This window comes from Bos grunniens, chromosome 16 (assembly GCF_055505025.1).
Source record: "Bos grunniens cultivar Pamir isolate PY7600 chromosome 16, Bosgru_T2T1.0, whole genome shotgun sequence".
Lineage (NCBI taxonomy): Eukaryota > Metazoa > Chordata > Mammalia > Artiodactyla > Bovidae > Bos > Bos grunniens.
Genome location: NC_141180.1, coordinates 34,210,937 through 34,230,915, shown reverse-complemented (window position 1 = coordinate 34,230,915; position 19,979 = coordinate 34,210,937). Strand labels below are relative to the sequence as shown.

The 19,979-nt window shown below is 48.4% G+C and overlaps 1 protein-coding gene across 2 annotated transcripts; it reads left to right on the top strand.

Annotated features, from left to right (window-relative positions):
* The first annotated feature begins 94 nt into the window (after positions 1-94).
* NOL9 (nucleolar protein 9) lies at positions 95-19,269 on the top strand. Of its 2 annotated transcripts, XM_086344246.1 has the most exons (12): positions 95-1,265; positions 2,302-2,521; positions 3,027-3,154; positions 5,559-5,694; positions 5,818-5,914; positions 6,459-6,556; positions 11,736-11,897; positions 12,076-12,373; positions 12,727-12,838; positions 14,321-14,498; positions 15,315-15,448; positions 16,037-19,269. In XM_086344246.1, exons 1-12 carry the CDS (start codon positions 894-896, stop codon positions 16,184-16,186), a joined length of 2,085 nt encoding a protein of 694 aa, XP_086200372.1. In that variant the 5' UTR covers positions 95-893; the 3' UTR covers positions 16,187-19,269. The 2 variants fall into 2 exon arrangements, 1 of the variants encoding a protein (XP_086200372.1); XR_015143335.1 differs by lacking the exons at positions 15,315-15,448; positions 16,037-19,269 and adding an exon at positions 12,962-13,125 and having other exon boundaries at positions 14,321-14,488.
* Positions 19,270-19,979: the final 710 nt, after the last annotated feature.

Genomic DNA, 19,979 nt, shown 5'->3' with positions numbered 1-19,979 from the left:
ACGCCACGCCCTGTGACCAGGTTGGGCCGTTTAAACAGAATGGTCAGCAGTTGCCCAGATGCTTCCCAGTCTCATGCCTATGAAAGGGGGCGGGCTTAGAGCCCAGTTGTAGGGCTCTTTGCCTCTGCCTTCCGGGCCTGAGGTCCTCCTCAGGAACTGGGCAGGGTAAAGGCACAGGTGCAAAGCAGGTGGCACCCACTGACCCTTCCTCTGGACGGTTGTGGGTTCTGTCCTTGCTCTGGTGCCTGTGGCATCACCTGGTTCAGAACGGGATTTGAGGGGGGTCAGCTTCTTTGGGGAGGGGCTTGAGGAACTGAGTGTGAAAGGTTGCTCTCAGCGAGCTGCAGGTTTTAGAACCGTTTACCTGGGCCTCAGTTTACCGAACGAGACAAGGCTTTGAGTTATACTTGTGACCCACCCCAATCCTCAGTCTCCTGAAATTGAAATTCTGAGTAAATCGTCCCCATTTCGCCTCCTTAAACACAGTCGGTCCCTTCAGCTCAAAGACAAATGCATGCAAACAGAGGGTATGCAAATAGACAGGTTTTGTTTAAAACGTCAATCCTGGAGCTTTTTCAGTCGCGGGGAGCGGAGCGGGGAGGGGTCGGGAAAATCCTAGCTGGATTTCCGGAGAGGTGGCCCTGGACTTGGGGTATCTGACTTTCCCTCTCCACGCAGCCGGGGTGAGGCTTTTGCATAATGTAAATGGGGCTCTCGTTCCCTAGGTTTCACCACCTCCAACGGGCCAGAGTCACACTTGCGCCTGCGGAGGCCAGGGTGCGCCGCCTAGACTGCCGGCAGAGGGCGCCCGCACCTTCCAGACCCTTGACGGGCCGCAGGGCGGAGCGTTGGGATCTCGCGAGATTCTCGAGCGACCGGCCCTGGCAGCCAGCATGGCGGACTCCTTACTGCTGCTCAAGCGGGTTCCCTCCCGCCACACGTGGCTGCGGGCCCGCAAGGCCCGGCCCCAGCTCATCCTCAGCCGCCGGCCCCGCCGCCGGCTCCGGAACCTGCGCTGGCGCAGCCGAAGGCGGCTTCGGCGACGGCTGCTGCAGGCCCAGGCAGCCGGCGCGGACTGGCTGCAGGGCGGCTGTCTGGTGTCCGGCGACGCGGCGCTCCAGAGGCTGAAGACCTCGGCTCGCAGGCGGGCCTCCAGCCCCGAGCCGGCCGAAGATCCGGTCCCGAGTGGTCCCGCGATCCTCCCCATCCCGCCGGTGCGGCCGGCTGGCTCGGGCCGCGCTGTCCTGCTGCTGCCGCTGGGGCAGGTGGGTCGCGCCGGGGTAGCCGGGCGGGCAGCGCGGGAGGGTGGGGATACAGCCCCGGGAGCTGCAGGCTGGGAGAGGCCCTTTTCCCCCTGCGGGTATCTGTCCGCGGGTCAGTCGCATTCCTCGGGCTGTAGTGCTGGACAGAGGGTAACAAGGATCCTCCTGAGGGAATTCTAGGTCTTTGGGGCTGCTGCTGCTACTGCTGCTGCTAAGTCGCTTCAGTCGTGTCCGACTCTGTGCGACCCCATAGACAGCAGCCCACCAGGCTCCCCCGTCCCTGGGATTTTCCAGGCAAGAACACTGGAGTGGGTTGCCATTTCCTTCTCCAATGCATGAACGTGAAAAGTGAAAGTGAAGTCGCTCAGTCGTGTCCGTCTCTTAGCGACCCCATGGACTGCAGCCCACCAGGCTCCCCCGTCCCTGGCATTCTCCAGGCAAGAGTACTGGAGTGGGGTGCCATTGCTTTCTCCGTCTTTGGGGCTGAAAGGACTTTAATAGTAATAATAGGTTGCATTTATCGAGTGCTCAGAAATGTCAGGCTCTAAGTGTTATGGGTATCTGAACTCATTTAGTGCTACATGCTCTATGGAGTCATTACCACTAAGAATGTTTAAAGAAAAACAGAACATAGCTTAAGTAACCTGCCGGAAAGATATAAGTGGAGGCAGAGCCAGCAGTCAAACCCTTCACCTGGGCGTTGGTCTGGGAGGTCCCCCGCACTATAGCTTTGTAAGGACGGGGAGCCGTGAGAACAGCAGAACTAAGTTCAGGGGGCCCCCTTAGGTCAGTGTGCGTCAGACTGTCCCTTTGGCTGCTCCGGATATGATCTTAGATTAAAAGTATTCACATTTTAATCTATTAGTTTAAAATACATCATTACCTACAAGTTATTCTGTTACTTAGCGATAAATCTCTCTTTTTTTTTAATTCATCTCCTTTTGATAACCTGAAGAGCCAGTTAAAATCTTAGAAGTTTTCTGTCATTGGTAGCAGAATCTGTAAGCTTATTTTTCCTTTCTTTTTTCGTCCCCTCCAGGGCTTTACTTTTAGTGGGATCTGTCGTGTGACCTGCCTCTACGGCCAGGTGCAGGTGTTTGGTTTTACCATCAGCCAGGGCCAGCCTGCCCAAAATGTCTTCTCCACCTACACCCACTCTCGTCTGACCATCAATGCTGTTCATTATTCAGTGCATGAGAAAAGCAAGAAGGAGATGAAGAGAGAAGCCCGAGTTCTGCTCAGACCTTATCTGAACCAAGGTAATGAAGAGAACTGAGTGACTTACTGAGGATGTATCATAATAAGGCAAAAACATTTTTTTTTTTTTTTGTCCACACCCTGCAGCATGTGGGGTCTTAGTTCCCTTGATAGAACCCATGTCCCCTACAGTGGAAGCTTGGAGTCTTAACCACTGGAGCACCAGGGAAGACCCAAGGCGAATAATTTTTAGTTGTTTACTGTGGCCTCAAACTTGCACTCTTTACTATATGTATTTAAACCCTCAAGGTCTGGAGAGTGAAGCTCTTTTTACCATTTCACAGATGAGGAAAGTCACCAAGGCCACACAGTGTTCAGGTAGCAAACCTGGATTGATTTCTCCATCCAGGTGTGTTTCTGTCATGCAGTATGGCCTCCTGAAAAAGGCTGTCATACATAATTCCTAGTCTCAAAAGGTGTGGACTTTAGCAGAGGAGAGGAAAGTCCCGCGGGGCATAGCGTTTGATGGAGTGCTGTTTCTAAGGCAGCTTATGTCTCTCTTTACAGATGACAGATATTGTTTGATGAGCAGTTTTTCTCCACTGTGTTCCATCGTGTTGCTGGAACGTCTGAAAACCTCCACCGTGAACTTTATAATCAGCCATCCAGGTTTATCTTACATTTTCGTACAAGAGGTAGAACCAGTTTTCATTCAGGGTTTTGTTCGTTACTTTCACCAAAACAGTCAGATGACTATGTAGGATGCCCCTAGTCTTATCTGTCTGTCATGTTGTGCTATAAGTCATACAGAATGTAACACACGTGTACAGTAAAAAAGTCAATAGAAGGATATATCAGAAAAATTGTCTCTTCTACGCCACTTAGCTTCATTCCCCAGATAAAGTCACCATTTTCTGTTATAGTTGATTAAATGCCTTTTGATATTTTTAAAATGGTTATCTTTATATTTTGATTCACCAACTTGAGACAGTATGAATTCTTTATAAATTCTGAGTAATTTCAGCGTACTTACACTTTCTCCCATCTCTTCCTTTGCTCATTTCCAAATTTTTGCTGTCCTTACTATTAATTTCCTGAAGTCAGATTGGTTCCTAAAATTGTCTCCCATGAGCCAGTAAATTGAGCCAAATCTATAGGAACATCAGACTTCATGTGAGGTGTGAGGAGGAATCAGGGAGCAGCAGCAGGTTTTTTGGCCGGACTGTCTGAGTGCGCCAAGACATGGGGCTGTAGGAGGAGACTTAGATCTGTAGCTGAAAGATGCCTCTTAGACATCCAATTGGAGATGCCTGCTGGGCAGTTGAATGTGTGAGTCAAATTCAGAGAAGAGGTTGTGTGCATGGGTGTGTGTTGAGTCGCTTCAGTTGTGTCTGAGTCTTTGTGGCCCTAGGGACTGTAGCCAGGCTTCTGTGTCCATGGGATTCTCCAGGCAGGAATACTGGAGTGGGTTGCCATGCCCTCCTCCAAGGGATCTTCCTGACCCAGGGATCAAACCTGTGTCTCTTATGTCTCCTGCATTGGCAGGAGGGTTTTTTACTACTGAGCCACCCAGGAAGCCCAGAGAAGAGGTTTCAAATGTAAATTTGGGTGCTTTCAGTAGAATAGGGTTCCATCGCTTCTTGGCCTTTGGACTAAGATCAAGTGTAGTATCTATTCTTATCAGAATAGGGTTCCAAAGCCCATGAGATGGGATAATGACACTGAGAAGTTGATGCAGGTAGAAATGATAAGTTCAAGGTCTGAGCCTGAGGAGCAACAGAGAGACTGAGGAGTGGTAGTGCTCATGTTAAAGGAGAGCAGGTGAGTGTAATCAGGGAGCCTCTGAAGGAAGTGGGGGTGCCTGACGTTGCTGATGGTGAGATGAAGCCTGAGAAAGGAATTGCGTGCAGGCTCACCTTCTGGACAGGGTGGTTTTATGGCATTGCTGAGCAGACCAGCCTGATTGGAATGGAATCAAGGGCTGGGGAAGGAGGAGCTCAAGGGTTCAGTGGTTAGGGATTTTGCTTTTAGAGAGTTTAGCTATAAAGGAAAGAAAGAGATGAAACAGGTTGGAAGAGTAAGCCTGGTCGAGAGAGTTCTGGGTTTTGTTAAGATGGATGGAAAGAACCGCATGCTTGAACACAGCTTGTAGGAAAAAGCCACAGAAGAGCACGCTGATGGTGCCGTGGGGAGAGGATGGAGGGAGGGGTTCCAGTGTCTGTGTGGTCTGTTGGCCTTGGGAGCAGAGGCGCTTCCTTGAGAGTGGCTGGAGGAAATGCCCAGGACAGGGATGGAGGAGCGAAGCTCTCTTCTGATTGTTTCCTCTTACTCTGTGAAATGGTTCGGGGGATCACTGAGCGGAGGCATAGGGAGTAGGCAGGGGTTGGGGGTTTGACATGGAAGGAGAAGCTAAGAAATGCAGGCAGGATGATGCACGGGCTTCTGCGGTCACGTTAATTTAGTCAGTGCAGAATCTAGCAGCCTGGGAGGGCCACAGCGGTGGACATGGAGACCCCACCTGGCAGTGAGTGTTTCAGGTGCTGTGATCAAACTTGTTCCTTTTTCACTTACTTTCAGGTTTGTTCGTTTTTTTTCCTGCAACTACTCAAGCACCACTATTTAGATTCCTTATGATCTTTCTTGGATAACTTCCTCCTCCCCCCATGCCTATGTGTTAGTACCTTCTGGAATTGTATTTTCATATAAGGCAGAGAGTAACCTTTAGATTATCTCATTTTATAAGATGTTCTTATTTTGCCCTCAGTGATTGATAGTTGAGAATCAACTGAGAGGTGAGACGAAAGGAGGGATCAGAGTTATCTTTTTTCTCCTTTTTAATGTTTATTTATCTAGCCTCAACAGGTCTTAGTTGCACCTCTCAGGATGTTTAGTTATGGCATGCGAAGTCCCATTTGCGGCTTGTGGGATCTAGTTCCCTAACCAGGCATCAAACCCGGGCCCTCTGCATTAGGGGTGTGGAGTCTTAGCCAATGGGACCACCAAGGAAGTCCCCAAAGTTATCTTTTGTAGCTCACAACTATTTGAGGCTTATTAATTTCGAACCAAAGTAAAAGAAGCACATTATGTTATCATTTTCAGGTCCGGACTTTCCAGATTAACTCTGAGTATTTTGCCTTGAGATCTGTGGGTATTAGAAGAGAGAAAAAAAAAACTGGCTTGCGTTTAACGGAGAGCGCCTTTGCAGTTATGGAAGAGTTAGTGAGCATTTCTAGCGGTGAGTGATACAAACTGATGTAGTCTAGAGTTCGTCCGCCAGAGCCTCAGAGGATTACTGTTCATGATCAGAGTCCTAAAGACGACAGCTCGTGTCAGGGGTCAATGTTTGTTTCCCCTCCAGAAGAAGCAGACAGCTGCCCCGTCATTCTGGTCTGTGGCTGCCAGGACATTGGAAAGTCAACGTTTAATAGATACCTCATTAACCAGCTGTTAAATAGGTAAGAGTGTTTTAATCCTGTTGTGACATATTGCCAGACTTTCAGCAGGAAGTAGGATTTTTGATTTGAGAAGCTAGACGGGATTGCATCTCAGCTCCTCCATAGAGATGACATACAAGTCTGTACAGAGCCGCTCAGCCGAGGAGGCCTCCTGGTTGTGCCGTTTGGGGGTGCAGCTATGGCCCTCTCAGGTGTGCCCACCTTGCCGGTCGGGGAGCTCACGAGAGCCATCAGTTGATCTCAGAATCTGTTTTTGTCCAAACCCAGAGAGTCGGAGCAGGGATAAAGTCTGTGGTATTTAAAAAATAAAGTTTGAGGAAAGGCAGAGTTGTATCCATATAGCGAATAGACACTGTAGCCAGGCTTGCATCCCGTTTTCTCTTCACTGATATTTTCTCTATGCTGGTGTCATCTTCGGAGCATTCTGCCTGCAAGGCTGTGCGGGGTGGGGTATGCCTGTGTGTCACATAAAATCTTTATGTTCTGATTTACCTTGGACATGGTAAATAAAACGAGTTAAGATTTCTTTCTTTTAAATTTTCAGTGTATCCTGCGTTGATTATTTGGAATGTGATCTGGGGCAGACAGAATTTACTCCTCCGGGTTGCATTTCTTTGCTTAATATTACAGAACCAGTTCTAGGTATGTATTCTACATTTCTTAAATGTCTTGGTTTTACACAGTACAAAAGTAATGATACAAGAAAGTCAAAGAGTACAAAAGTATAAAATATAAAAAGATGAACACATCTCCCCATGAAACTTATGGTCTTCCCATAAGAATTCCTCTGGTCTCAAAAAAAAACCCCTAAAAACCCAATGATACCTTTCTAGAGTTCTATTTTAATAAATGGAACTACCATCCATTTTATTTTATGTAAATTAGAAACACTTTCCTCTAATAAGAGCATCTTACATAATGCTACACAATGATTTCAACCAAGAAATTGACATTGATATAATACAATAGTATTATATAGTTATATATATTATATATTATATATATAACTATATATATTATATAGTTAATAAACTAATCTATAGATTTTTTCAAAATCCATTAGTTACCCTACTAATACCCTTTTTATGTTTCAGAATCCAAATCAGAGTCCCATGCTGCTTTTTTTAATACAAAAATGTACATAACATGTTATTTATCATTTTGACTATTGATACATGTACAGTACCATGCCATCAAACACATTCGAAGCGCTGTATAATCATTATCACTGTCTACCTCCAAAACATTTTCCTTGTCCTGGGCTGAAATGCTGTGTCCATTAAATAACAGTGCATCCCCTTCCAGCCTCTGAGGACCTCTGGTGTGCTGCCTGTCCCTCCCTGTGAATCTGCCTCTTCTGGGCACCTCATCCAAGTGAAATCATGCAGTACTTGTGCTCCAGTGTCAGGCTGTTTTCACTAAGTATAAGGGTTCAAGGTCTGTTCATATTGTTTGGTACTTCAGTCATGTCCAACTCTTTGCAACCCCATGGACTGCAGCACGCCTGGCTTCCCTGTCCTTCACCATCTCCCGGAACTTGCTCAGACTCATGTCCATAGAGTTGTAGCATATATCAAAATTAACTCCTTCTTGTGGTTGAAAATCATACCAATGTATGTATATCACATTTTGTCTATCTTTTTAACTGTGTTTTTATTTATTTATTTTTGATGGTGCTGGGTCTTCATTGCTACACATGGGCTTTCTCGAGTTGCAGCAAGTGGGGGCTACTCTTTGTTGTGGTGGGCAGGCTTCTTATTGTGGTGGCTTCCCTTGCTGCAGCACACGGGCTCTAGGGCGCCAGGGCTTAGTTGCTCCACGACATGTGGAATCACCACGGATCAAACTCTGTCCCCTGCACTGGCAGGCAGATTCCACCAGCGGACTACCAGGGAAGCCCCTGTATTGGTTCTGGTTTTCTGCCTGTTGTGACTAATGGTGCCGTGAATATTGGTTACAACTATCTTTTCAAGTCACCGCTTTCAATTCCTTTGGATATATATACACACATACATGCACACCCACGGGTGGTCATGTGTAACTTTTTGAGAAACTGCCAGACTGTTCTACAGCATCTGCACTGTTTTACGTTCCCATCAGTAATTCACAAGGGTTCTGATTTCTCTACATCTTCAACAACACTTGTTATTTTGATCAGGGCCTTTCATGTGGATGGAAGTAATCTCTTTTTGGTCTTGGTTTGCATTTCCCTAATGACTAACGGTGTTAAGCCTCTTTCCATATGTTTATTGGCCATTTGTACGTCTGCTTTGGAGAAATGGCTGTTTTAGTCCTTTGCCCATTGTTGAATTGGGTTCTTTGTTTTTGTTGAGTTTTAGGAGTTCTGTATATATTCTGGATGTTAATTCTTTGCTAGATATGCAATTTGCAGATACTTTGTCATTTTATTTGTTTTTGACAATATCCTTAAATGCACAAAAGTTCGTAATTTTTATGTTTTTGCTGCCTATGCTTTTTGGATCACCCATGAAGTTGTTACTAAATCTAGTCTCATAAAGATTTTCCGTAATGTTTTCTTCTAGGAATTCTGCTAGTTTTACCTCTAGCACTTAGGTCTTTGATGATTTTGAGTTACATTTTGTGTTTGACACAAGAGAAGGGTCTCACTTCGTCCTTATGTACACAGATGTCCAGTTTTCACTATCTATTTGTTCTTTCCACAATGAATGGTCTTGACACCCATGTTGAAAATCATCTGACCACACATCCATACATCAGTGCGTGCTGAGTTGCTTCAGTCATGCCCGACTCTTTGCGACCCCATGGTCTGTAGCCTGCCAGGCTTCTCTGTCCATGGGATTCTCCAGGCAACAATACTGGAGTGGGTTGCCAGGCCCTCCTCCAGGGGATCTTCCCAACCCAGGGATGGACCCTACAGTTCTGTGTCTCCTGCATTGGCAGGTGGGTGCTTTACCACTAGCGCCACCTGGGAAGCACGTGCATGCAAGGATTTTTTTCTCGTGCTCTTTACTCCATTGGTTTACACATAGCCCCTAGGCCAGTACCACACTTTTAATTACCGTACCTTTGTAAGAAGTTCAAAATTGGGAAATGTGAGTCCTCCAGCTTTATTCTTTCTCAAGACTGGTCATTTTGAGACCCTTTGCAATTTCTTATGAATATTAGAATAGGCTTTTTCATTTCTGGGGAAAGGGCTGTTAGAATTTTGATTGGGATTGTATTCAGTCTTGTTTTTCACTTGGCTGGGTGGCAAGGCATGTGGGATCTTAGTTCCCCGACCTTGGATTGAACCCACACCCCTGCAGTGGAAGCAGAGTCTTCATCACTGGGCCACCAGGGAAGGCCCAAGGATTGCATTCAATCTGTAGATGACATAGTATTAACATTTTCCTATCCATGAACACAGGATGTCTTTCTGATTTTTTATGTCTTCTTTAATTTCTTTAAGCAATATTTTACCTCCTTGGTTAGATTCACTTCTAAGGACTTAATTCTTTAGTTATTGTAAATGCAATTGCTATTCTAATTCCCTTTTCAGATTGTTAATTGCTGGTCTGTAGGAACATACTGATTTTTGTGGGATTTTGTTGTTTGTTTTTTCTTATTTAAAAAGTTTTTTTGAGTGTGTATGTGGTTTTTTTTTTTAACAATTTGTTGTTGTTGTTGTTTTTGGCCATGCAGTGCAGCTTGTGGGATCTTAGAGTCCCCAGTCAGGGATCAAACTCAGGCTGCCAGCAGTGGAAGCACAGAGTCCTAACTGTTGCACCGCCAGGGGATTCCTCCCTTTTAGCTGATTTCATTGTTCCTCTTTTTACATTTTCTCTGTCCTATTTAATTTTTCCCCCCTTTTACCATATTTTTAAAAACAAGGACACTGATACATCATCATAAATACAACCACCAAAATCAGGATGGTGACATTGCTATAGTGTAGTTAACTCGGTTTTGTCCCTTTTGTCTCAGTCATCTGTGTAGGCCCAGTGCGTACTTAAAAATCTTTAGTCTTCTTTAATATGGAGACTGTTACCTGGCTTTTCTAATCTTCTATGACCTTGACAGTTTGAAGAGTACATTTATGGGTTTTCCCATATTTAGATCTAGAAGTGACGCTGTGTTCTCTGTGTCGTATCAACACACTGTCAGTTTGTCCTGTTACCAGAGACGTTAGCTTTGATCAGTTGCTTAAGGTAGCGTTTTCTGATCTAACTAGGTGTGGTGTTTTCATTTTCTTCTGGATGTCATTGCTTCCAAAGCCCCTCGGTGGACAGTTAGTTCAGTTCAGTCGCTCAGTCGTGTCCGACTCTTTTCGACCCTATGAATCGCAGCACGCCAGGCCTCCCTGTCCAGCACCAACTCCCGGAGTTCACTCAGACTCATATCCATCGAGTCAGTGATGCCATCCAGCCATCTCATTCTCTGTCGTCCCCTTCTCCTCCTGCCCCCAATCCCTCCCAGCATCAGATTCTTTTCCAGTGAGTCAACTCTTTGCATGAGGTGGCCAAAGTACTGGAGTTTCAGCTTCAGCCTCATTCCTTCCAAAGAAATCCCAGGGCTGATCTCCTTCAGAATGGACTGGTTGGATCTCCTTGCAGTCCAAGGGACTCTCAAGAGTCTTCTCCAACACCACAGTTCAAAAGCATTAATTCTTCAGCTCTCAGCTTTCTTCACAGCCCAACTCTCACATCCATACATGACAGTTAGGGAATATACATATACTTAAACCCATGCATGTCATATATGTACATACATAATATGTGTGCATACCTGTACACATATATGTAAATACATATTTTTATGTCTTTGTATAGGTTTCTGTTTATTAAGAACCATGAATTTGCACTGATCATTCTTTTCTTTTTCTTTTTTTGGCCAATCTCCATGGCTTTTGGGATCTTGTTCCCTGACCAGGGATCCAACCCAGTCCCCTGGACCAGCAAGGAATTGTGATCATTCAGATCCTAATCTCACACCCAGGGTGCCTCCTAGTTAACCTTCCCCCTTCCACATTTATCAGCCCCTTTTCCAGTGGTGCAAACCCTGGCTGCACTTACTCTCAATGTACTTACATATTTGTTCATTCCCTAGACCACGCAGGCCTCTCTTAGTTGTGGGCTGCCCCAGGTCTCCTGACTCCAAGCTTGAGGGGCGCCTCGCCAGCTCTTCCCTAGGTGGCCTCGCACCAGCCGCACTGACCGAGGCCCTTGTGACTATGTTGTGCCGTGGTCCTGGTCACCTGCCTGCCATGTGCGCTGGCCCTGGCCGCAGCCCTGACCAGAGGGGATGGGACAGACTGCTGTTGTGATGAGGGTGTGTCCTCTCAAGCTGGACTGCTTGAGTTCCAGTCCCACTGATCCCTACTAGCTGTGTGACCTTGCTCAAGGTCTGTAAAAATTGAGAAAGTAAATACTACCTGTGTCATAGGGGTTTATGAAAACTAGAGACTCTGTGTAGCACATGTAGGACATGGTAAGTACTGTATTCCAGCAAGTGATTACTGTTGTATTAATTATTGTGTGTACGCCCTGTGGGGGTGTTTTTTCTGTTCACAGATGTGTCCTAAGTATCTAGAACAATGCCCAGCATGCAGCAGGCGTCCGGTAGATGTTTGTTGAATGAATGGCCATATTAGGACATAGTTTGGATTAACCGTGTATAAATGCAGGCGTGTCTGTGTTTGAAGTTGAAAGCTTAGATTTCCAAAAGTGAGAGCACAGCTGTTCCTAGTGGTCCGATGGGCTCAGATTTCCTGAGCAGCTTTGTCAGGGATCATGGCTAGACCATAACCCTTGCCACCTCTTAGGTTCTCATGGATTAATGACTCTCACCTTTATCTTCTTAGGACCACCTTTCACCCACCAGAGGACACCCCAGAAAATGGTCTATTATGGGAAAACTTCTTGTAAAAACAACTTTGAAAACTATATTGAGGTAATAAAGTATGTTTTCAGCTCCTACAAGCGAGAGTCCCCTCTTATCATCAACACCATGGGCTGGGTGGCAGGTAAGTCCATGGTGGCGCATCTGGCAGAAAGGGTTGGGTGATGGGAACGGGTGCGTGCGTGGCTTTTAGACGTTAGCGCTGAAGCCCGGTCCTTAGGAGGCTCCTCGTCTCAGCCTCTCATGGGCACACATCACCACCCAGGTGCACTGACTGGGCTCTGTCGTTTACTTCCTCGCAGACCAGGGTCTCTTGCTTCTCATTGACCTGATCCGCCTGCTGTCACCCAGCCACGTCGTCCAGTTTAGCTCGGACCGGAGTAAATACATGCCGGACCTCACCCCCGATTTCGTGGACGACATGGACGGCTTGTACACAAGACGCAGGTCCAGAGTCAGAAACAGAGGGTTCCACCTGCCCGAATTTGCTGAGAGTTTGGAGTTTGCTGATGAAGAAAAAGAGGGTCCAGTTATGTCTACGGGATACAAGCTGATGTTCGTGAAGTCAGAGTTTGTGACTGGGAAAACGTCCAGGAATAGGTAAGCAAACCACCATGGCTGGAGAATTCCATTTTCTTCAGTCTGACAAGGTCTTCTGTCCTCGATTCCTTCAAAGGGGTCAGTCCCTTAAAATCTTTCAGATCTCTGTCAGAGCTACCTGTTTACAGAGAAGAGTCAGGTCTGTTCCGAACGGTTCCTTTGCCAGTGGAAATGCCCAGAATTGGCCTCCAGATCTGCTTGCCCCTCTCGGAGCTTTGACCTGAAGGATCTCCAGTGGGTTTATGGAGAGGCAAGGTCTACGGTCCCGCGGCTGGAACGTGGGCTGTGTCAGGACAGGTGGGCCCTGTCTCGGAGCGGGAGGTGGGCCTCTCACCTTCTGATTTACTTTTCAGAGAATCACATAACAGAATCCTCCGTGAGCTGGCAGTGCTGGGTTACCTGAGCCAGTTGCAACCCCCAGTGCCGAAGCCACTGCGTGCCTTACACGGTCTGACCCCCTACCAGGTAACCTGAGCTCTCAGGGGGACTGTCCGGCTTCCTGTGTGCCCGTCTCACCTCTTTATACCCCTTCACTAGTGTCATCCTCAGCCTTGAGGTGTTGATGTGCCCACTGTGCCCATTTTACAGTCGGGAGCTGAAGGATCCGGTGGGAGTGGATCCACCTCCAGAGGGTCTGACCCTGGTTTCCATCCTGACCAGGAATGTTCTGCCTAATACCAGAGGTGGCCCTGGGACCACACCCTGCAGCCCAGCTCCACCCTTCTGCCGACTGGCCGTGTGCGACTCGGGCTGTGAGTGGTGGTTACAGGCCTCGTAGATGCTTGTGTGCCCAGAGAGCACGTGTAATGCGTTTCAGATGTTGTCACAGGTTGATTCTAGCTCTAAAGTATGTGCATCTTGGATTCCAATCTCTGAAGGACTGTTTTGGGAAGAAACCACCATAGTATTAGGGTCCCAGATGATGGAAGAATCAAATAGCGACAGGTATCATTTCTAAGTGCTCACCCTATGCTGTGCTGTCCTCTACTCACCGAGGCCCTGTTATTACCCCCACTTTACAGATGATGGAACTGAGGCCAGGGGCAGACTCAGCTTGCCCACAGGACATAGGAAAAGTCTGGGCTGGGACTGGCTGGCGCCCAGGTGGCCTGACTCTGGACCAGAGCCCTCACTCCACTGTATGGCCTGCGCAGTGCTGAGCACACAGTGGGCCAGGTGCTCTGCTGAGCCTGTGGGGAAGGTGCTGGTACACACCCCACTTACAGCTAGAAGACTGGGCAGGCAGGCAGGTGGAGATGCTGGGCAGAGGTCACACAGGCAGGGACGGTGACCAGGGAGTGTGGGGTAGGGGGGCAGCATCATGTTGCCCAAGCCCAGTGGAGAGATTGGCCCCAGGCTTCCAAGCCCCCTCCACTGAAGAACCCAAGGCAGTTTTTTTGGGTGATTTGCTCTTGTTTATACTCACTGGCAATGCTCTGTAACTGGACTTGAAACTTATCTGGCTATTTTAAAAGTGTGTAGTTACCCAGAGAGCTACATGTTAAAGGTAGTCCTTTACTGTGTGCTCAGGAAGGTGGTCCATTTTCTTAATTCAGTAATTCCCTTAGGGGCTTCTCCTCACTCTGTGGGTGTTTACTTTCTTCCGCCCAGAGACCTGTTGCTGATGAGTTTTCAGTCTCCCTCCTACCTTCAGCTCATGCCCACATCTCCGAATTCGCATCTCATGTGTCTCTTTAGGCAGAGTTGCAGGCATTCAATTTAGATTTCTAGCAAGTGTTGTTGGTGTGCATGAGCTTTGTGTAATTTTCCTCAGTTCTCAGTCTAAAGCAGTGAAACACTAAACAATTTCCATTCCGTCTAGATATGTTTTGGTGGGCAGTTTGGCAGATAAAACTTCAGATGGCTGACTCGTCAGCTTGTAGAAACTACTGACATAAGCAGTCTTTGGAGTCAGATCACTGAAGGGGGTGCGTGTGTGTCCTCCAGGTCCCTTTCAATGCCGTCGCGCTCCGGATCATCCACGCTGATGTGGCCCCCACCCACATCCTGTACGCCGTGAATGCCAGCTGGGTCGGGCTCTGCAAGATCCTGGATGACGTCAGGGGATACGCCAGCGGGCCCATCCTGCTTGCCCAGAGTCCCATCTGCGATTGTGTGGGGTTTGGTGAGTCTGAGAGGAAAATCTGAGTGTAAACCTACTGAAATTGACCCACCTGAGCAGCTGTAGATTGGCGGGGCTTGACCTTGTTGCTGTCACTTGCCTGGAGTGGTCAGAGAGCTTGTCTGTCCTCTGTGAAGTGGGCCCTGGGAGGTAGGGGGCAGGAAGGAAGCGGTTCTTCTTTGCTTGCCCTGCCAGCTCCTCTAAACGCAGGAGTCCTCAAGGCCTGGCCAGGCCTCCCTCTCATCTGACATGTTTTCTGTGGCTCTCAGTCCATTGTAGGCTGACCTCTGTACACGCTCTCCGGCACAGCATCAGAGCTCCAAGCCAGTGTTACCAGTCACTGTTCTGCTTAGTTGTCTCCCTGGCATCTAAGACTTCACTCCAACACTGAGGTCCTGATAGATCCATCAGCCGTTCCCTGACATTCCGCCCGCAACTCCTCCTCCTACCCTGCACTGGCCATGAATGATCCTTGAAAGATTCACTCTGTGTTTGGGTCAGGCCCCTGGGTCCTGCTTGGCACCCCTTCGTTTCGTTTATCACAGTCCACACACCAGCCTGATGCCTTCTCGTTTCAGAGTGTCAGACTCCTCAATCTCATCTGTTCTCACCATGCTCAGGGGCTCGGTAGTTGTGGGGCACAGGTTTAGTTGCTCCGCGGCACATGGAATCCTCCTGGACCAGGGATGGAACCCATGTCCCCTGCATTGGCTGATGGATTCCTCTCCACTGTAGCACCAAGGATGTTAGAAAACTCATAAGCCGTTCTGCAGTTCTGAGTGGTGGGGAGGATGATCTTGTGTGTTGTGTGTCTTCAAGGGATTTGCAGGGGGATCGACATGGAGAAGAAGCTTTACCACATCCTCACTCCCGTGCCCCCAGAGGAGCTGAGACACGTGAACTGTCTGCTGGTTGGGGCTGTGAACATCCCACAGTGTGTTCTCAAGAGCCAGGTGTGTGCAGCCCTGGAGCTCGCTGGCCTCCAGGTCGCATGGCAAAGTGCGGACCTGAAGTTGGGCCGGGAGTCACAGAGCAGGTTCTTGTTTGGGAAGCTTACACTCCTTTGTAGAGATGGACAAGGCCGGGTGACATGTCCGCATGGCCTGAAGGTCTGGAGTGTGAGTCCCCATCACCTTGGGCAGGAGCCCTGGGTGGAGCCGTCATCTCAGGCATGGATGTGGGAGAAAAAGGGCAGAGGAGGTGACCCCAGGGTGACCCTTCCTGAAGACAGTCTTCAGAGGCTCCTGTGGGAAGGTCACGGAAGGTCACGTTGGCCAAGGGCATCCGTGTGGCCCCAAACCAACCCCAAACCAAACGGCAGGACCTGTAGGCAGCTGAGGAGGCAGCCGGTATCCCCCTTGTCACCTGCTGATTCAAGAGAGAGCCCCATCTCTTGCTGTTGGACATGTTTGGGGGGTTGAAATGTAAGTGGGCCCTTCCAAGGAAGGGGAGCTGAGGATCTTAGGAGCGATCTAATACTCTCTTCCATCTTGGCCAGATTCTAAGTGTTCCCACATGTTTTCTCTGTGTTTCCATTTCAGGGTGGGCTCGAAGGGACCATACCTTATGTCACAACAGATTATAATTTTAAGCTTCCTGGAGCATCAGAGAAAATTGGAGCAAGAGAAAGTGGGGCAACGTATAAAGAGAAAGGACATCCCAAACCTAAGTTCTATCGAAAAACATACTGATGTTCTTAATACAGGAAGGACCTTCCTCCCAGAAAGCTTGACCATCTCCAGCCTGGCATCACTGGACGATGGGGTCTGTGACCGTGAACAGAACAGCATGCTTACGTAGCAAACAGTGCAGTTTCCTGCGTAGCTCATGGATGCATTTAGCGTACGTACACTCTTCAATTGACATGACAGAGGTTTTCCCTAGTCTTCTGTTTGGTTTTCTAAAGGAATCAAGAAGCAGGGACGAGTTCGTGCACCATTGAAACAGAACGTGGTCGATTCCTCATGAAGTTTTTCAAGGACCTGGTTGCTGGTATCTGGATAAAAATAGAGAAACCAGACCACAGAAATGTCTCAAAGGGGAAAGCAGGACATCTGGTGGAATGGAGAGCATAGAAAGGTACAGAGTTACCCTGTGGTCCTCGCTTGGGGGGTGCTCCCAGCCCTGCTCACTGGATGCTCCCTGGCCTCTGCCATACACATGGGTTGAGGATTATGCTTATATTTGGTGTTAAATTTATTCAAGGTTTCATAGATAAAAGTTTGCCTCAAGAACCCTTCATCTTTTAAAAATCTGATGCTGAAAAATTTTACCCTGAAAAAATACTCTCAAACCCAGGAAGCTTGTCCTGGAGCCTCTTTAAAACTCAGTTTGTCCTGATTGACTTCTCATCTGAGATGGAAACGCACAGTGAGCAGGGCCGGAAACCAGGCTGTTTGGACCAAGGCCCAGCGGAGCGGCTCCTGCTGTTGGTCTCGGTGGCTGGACACAAATGCCAGTGGTGGTGCTGGACCCAGGGGCTTCGGAGGAAATGGTGGCCCTTCATCTTCTCTCCGGAGTCAGCCTTCTTTAACCTCCAGGGTTGGAAATGGTTTGGTAAACAGGCGGGCCGGTTCACATCACATCGTGTCTGCGTTTAGGACCCTGAGATGCCTGCAGAAGCAGCATTTCGTCCTGGTGCTCTGCATTCCGGCTTCCGAGCAGGACGCCTCGAAGGACCACTGTTAGGATGAGGGTTGTTACGGCTTACGTCCATTTGAGGCGTTGATCATCATTGTCCTCAGTGTTCTGGGGGCCGATCCCTCATGTCATAGAGCTCTTGTCACCCTCCAGGATCGGCTTTGATATTCAGAGACCATTTAAAGTCTAGTTTCTTAGTTGCATCTTATTTATATCTAAGTTTAACTTGTACATACATGTTCTGTCTTGGCCTTGCGGTGACTTTTGCAGTCAGTCCACCATCAACTTTTTTTGCCTTCTTCACAAGTTCCTGTATCATTACAGTGATGCTTAAGGTCTTTAGCAGTAAGTCTTGGGAAGAATGAAAGTGGTGATCTGTCATTTGCATTTTCATTGAATCCTGACTCATTAAGTTCTGGTAGGCTGTTTCCTGCGGGCCTTTAAGGTTGCCCCCCCCCAGTCCCCATTGGTAAGGAAAACAGCGTTGCCACTAGAGGGAGCTGTCAGCCATTGGTCAGCTGGCCATGCTGGGCTGGAGATGGCAGAGGAGCCCCTGGAGACCTTTCTCAGCGTCTAGAGATGCTGGAGACGGCCCTGTGGTCAGCACCTGGGTGTGCCGTTCAGACGGGCAGCGGTGCACACACCCTGGGTGTTGGCCCGTTGGATAATCAGTGTTGATGGTGCAGGCTTCTGTCACTTCCACAGCATGTGTTGCTTCAGGATGGCCAGTGAGGGCTCTGTGTTGGAGATACGCTTGGCAAATACTCCTGGGACCTCCCTAGTGGTCCATTGGTTAGAGCGCTGCGCTTCCATGGCAGGGGGCAAGGGTTCAATCCCTGGTCGAGGAACTAAGATCCTGCATGCCAAGTGGGATGTGAAAAACCAAACAACTCTTAGTCATTTCTGTGTGATTGTCAAAGCGGTACATAACTTATTTTAAGAAAATCAAATTAATATCTGACTTAGAACATGGGAGCCCTCAATCACTGATTTTGTGGTTTGTTAAAATCAGTTCTTCAGACCTGTTTTTAGGACAGGTAAACATGAAAAATGGAAAAAAATCCTCCAATCTTAGGGTTGATTTAATTTTGTGAAGAAAGGTAGTTCTGTTGTTCCCATCGGTCCCCAGGGAGGTCTTGGGGACAGGAACCAGTTGTCCTTGGAGACCCCAGTGTAGAACTGAAGTTTGAGAAAGGGGAGAGGAGTAGGTGAGCTGGCCTTGGGATTATGACTTTTGAGAAAACAAACTCTTGAGACTGGCCACCTGGAGAGGATATGGGGGTGGAGAGGACGTGGTGAGGCCCCAGCTGAGCCAAGGGGCCCCCCTTGCCGATATCAGGACCCCTGTGATGGGCAGGTCCCCACCCTCGCGGATACTCAGGTCTCTGCCTGGAAGATGGCATGAAGAGGACCAAGTGACACGGGATGGTGATTTTTAGATTGTCTGCTCATTCTTTCCCTTAGATTTGGGTGAGGCCATGTGGCTGTTATCATGGCAGGCTGTGATGTTGAAGCTCCAAGTCCATGTCCTGACTGGGCCACCAGCTGGCAGTGTAGCTTTGAGGGGTGTTTCACTTGAGCCTGTGACCTTCTTTAAGATGGGTGGGTGGCGCTTCTCTCGGGTCCCCGCATGAGGAAGGCGTGAAACGCATCCACAGCAGGCCTAGCTGTAACTCCTGGCCTGTGGCCTGTCTCTGGCTGGGTTGTAAATCCTAGCAGACAGGAGGAAGACTGTGTTCCTCAGAGTCACCTTGGGTCGGAGCGGAAACTCAGTGTTCACATCTGAAAACATCTTGCCACAGCCCCCAGGCAGTGGCACCGTTCTTCCTGCTGTGGGTCCTGCTCAGGCTCCCACCCGTCGTCACCTGCCCCTGGGAGTTTTTCATAAGCCCCACTATTGCTTTTAAAATCCTACAGTCAGCTCACCTGTGTAGGAAACGATCCTGAAGTCCACCGCCGTGTTATCACTGTTGACGCCGTGACTTGTCTCACCCAGTATTTTTCTAAACTGCACATGTGCGTTTGTGTGTTTTACCTGTTTGTCCTGTTTGTCCAATTGTATGTATGGTTTCTATCCAGCTTTTTTCACTTACATGTGAACTTCTGTATCAATAAATATTTTTGAGAATGTAAATTTGTGTCATTTTGTTCCATATATAGATAGACCATTTTATTCCAGGAAATGGTTTGAATGCTTAGAAGAAATGGCAGAAACATTGGAAGGGGGTAGTGAAACCGGTGTCATGGCAGGGAAGAGGGGAGGGCCCTGCAAGCGCCCGCACCTTTTTCCTGTTTCACTAGCAAGTGGAGTAAGCTCCAAGGGGAGTTAGCTTCGTTTCTCTTTTTGGGCTCCAAGTGTTAGCCACTCAGTTATGCCTCTGCCATTCCTTTCTCCAGGGGATCCCAACCCAGGATCAAACCCGATCTCCCGCATTGCAGGCAAATTCTTTACCATCTGAACCACCAGGCTCAAGGATGTATGTTATGTCTCTCCTGGACTATCTTTGAGACTCTATTAGTAGGAAAAAGAATTTTGTTCCCAGAAGAGTACAAATAGAAAGGAAGCCAGCCAGCAGGCCGGGGGTCTGTGCCTGTAACTGCCTCTTCCTGAGCGAGCGCTTGGCCCCTCTGCCCTCGGCCCCAGGGTGGGACCTGGCAGAGGCAACGAGACTTGGCTGCCAGGCTGAGCCTGAACAGTGGCTAAGATAAATATGGGGCCCATCTGTGCAGTAGAGGAGCCACGTGATGCAGGGCCTCCAGAAAGGTTTGGCCGAGTGAAAGAGTTCCAAGGCTTTGCCAGGAAAAGAAGAGGACAGAGGGTGGGCCGCGGGGTGAGGGAGCAGT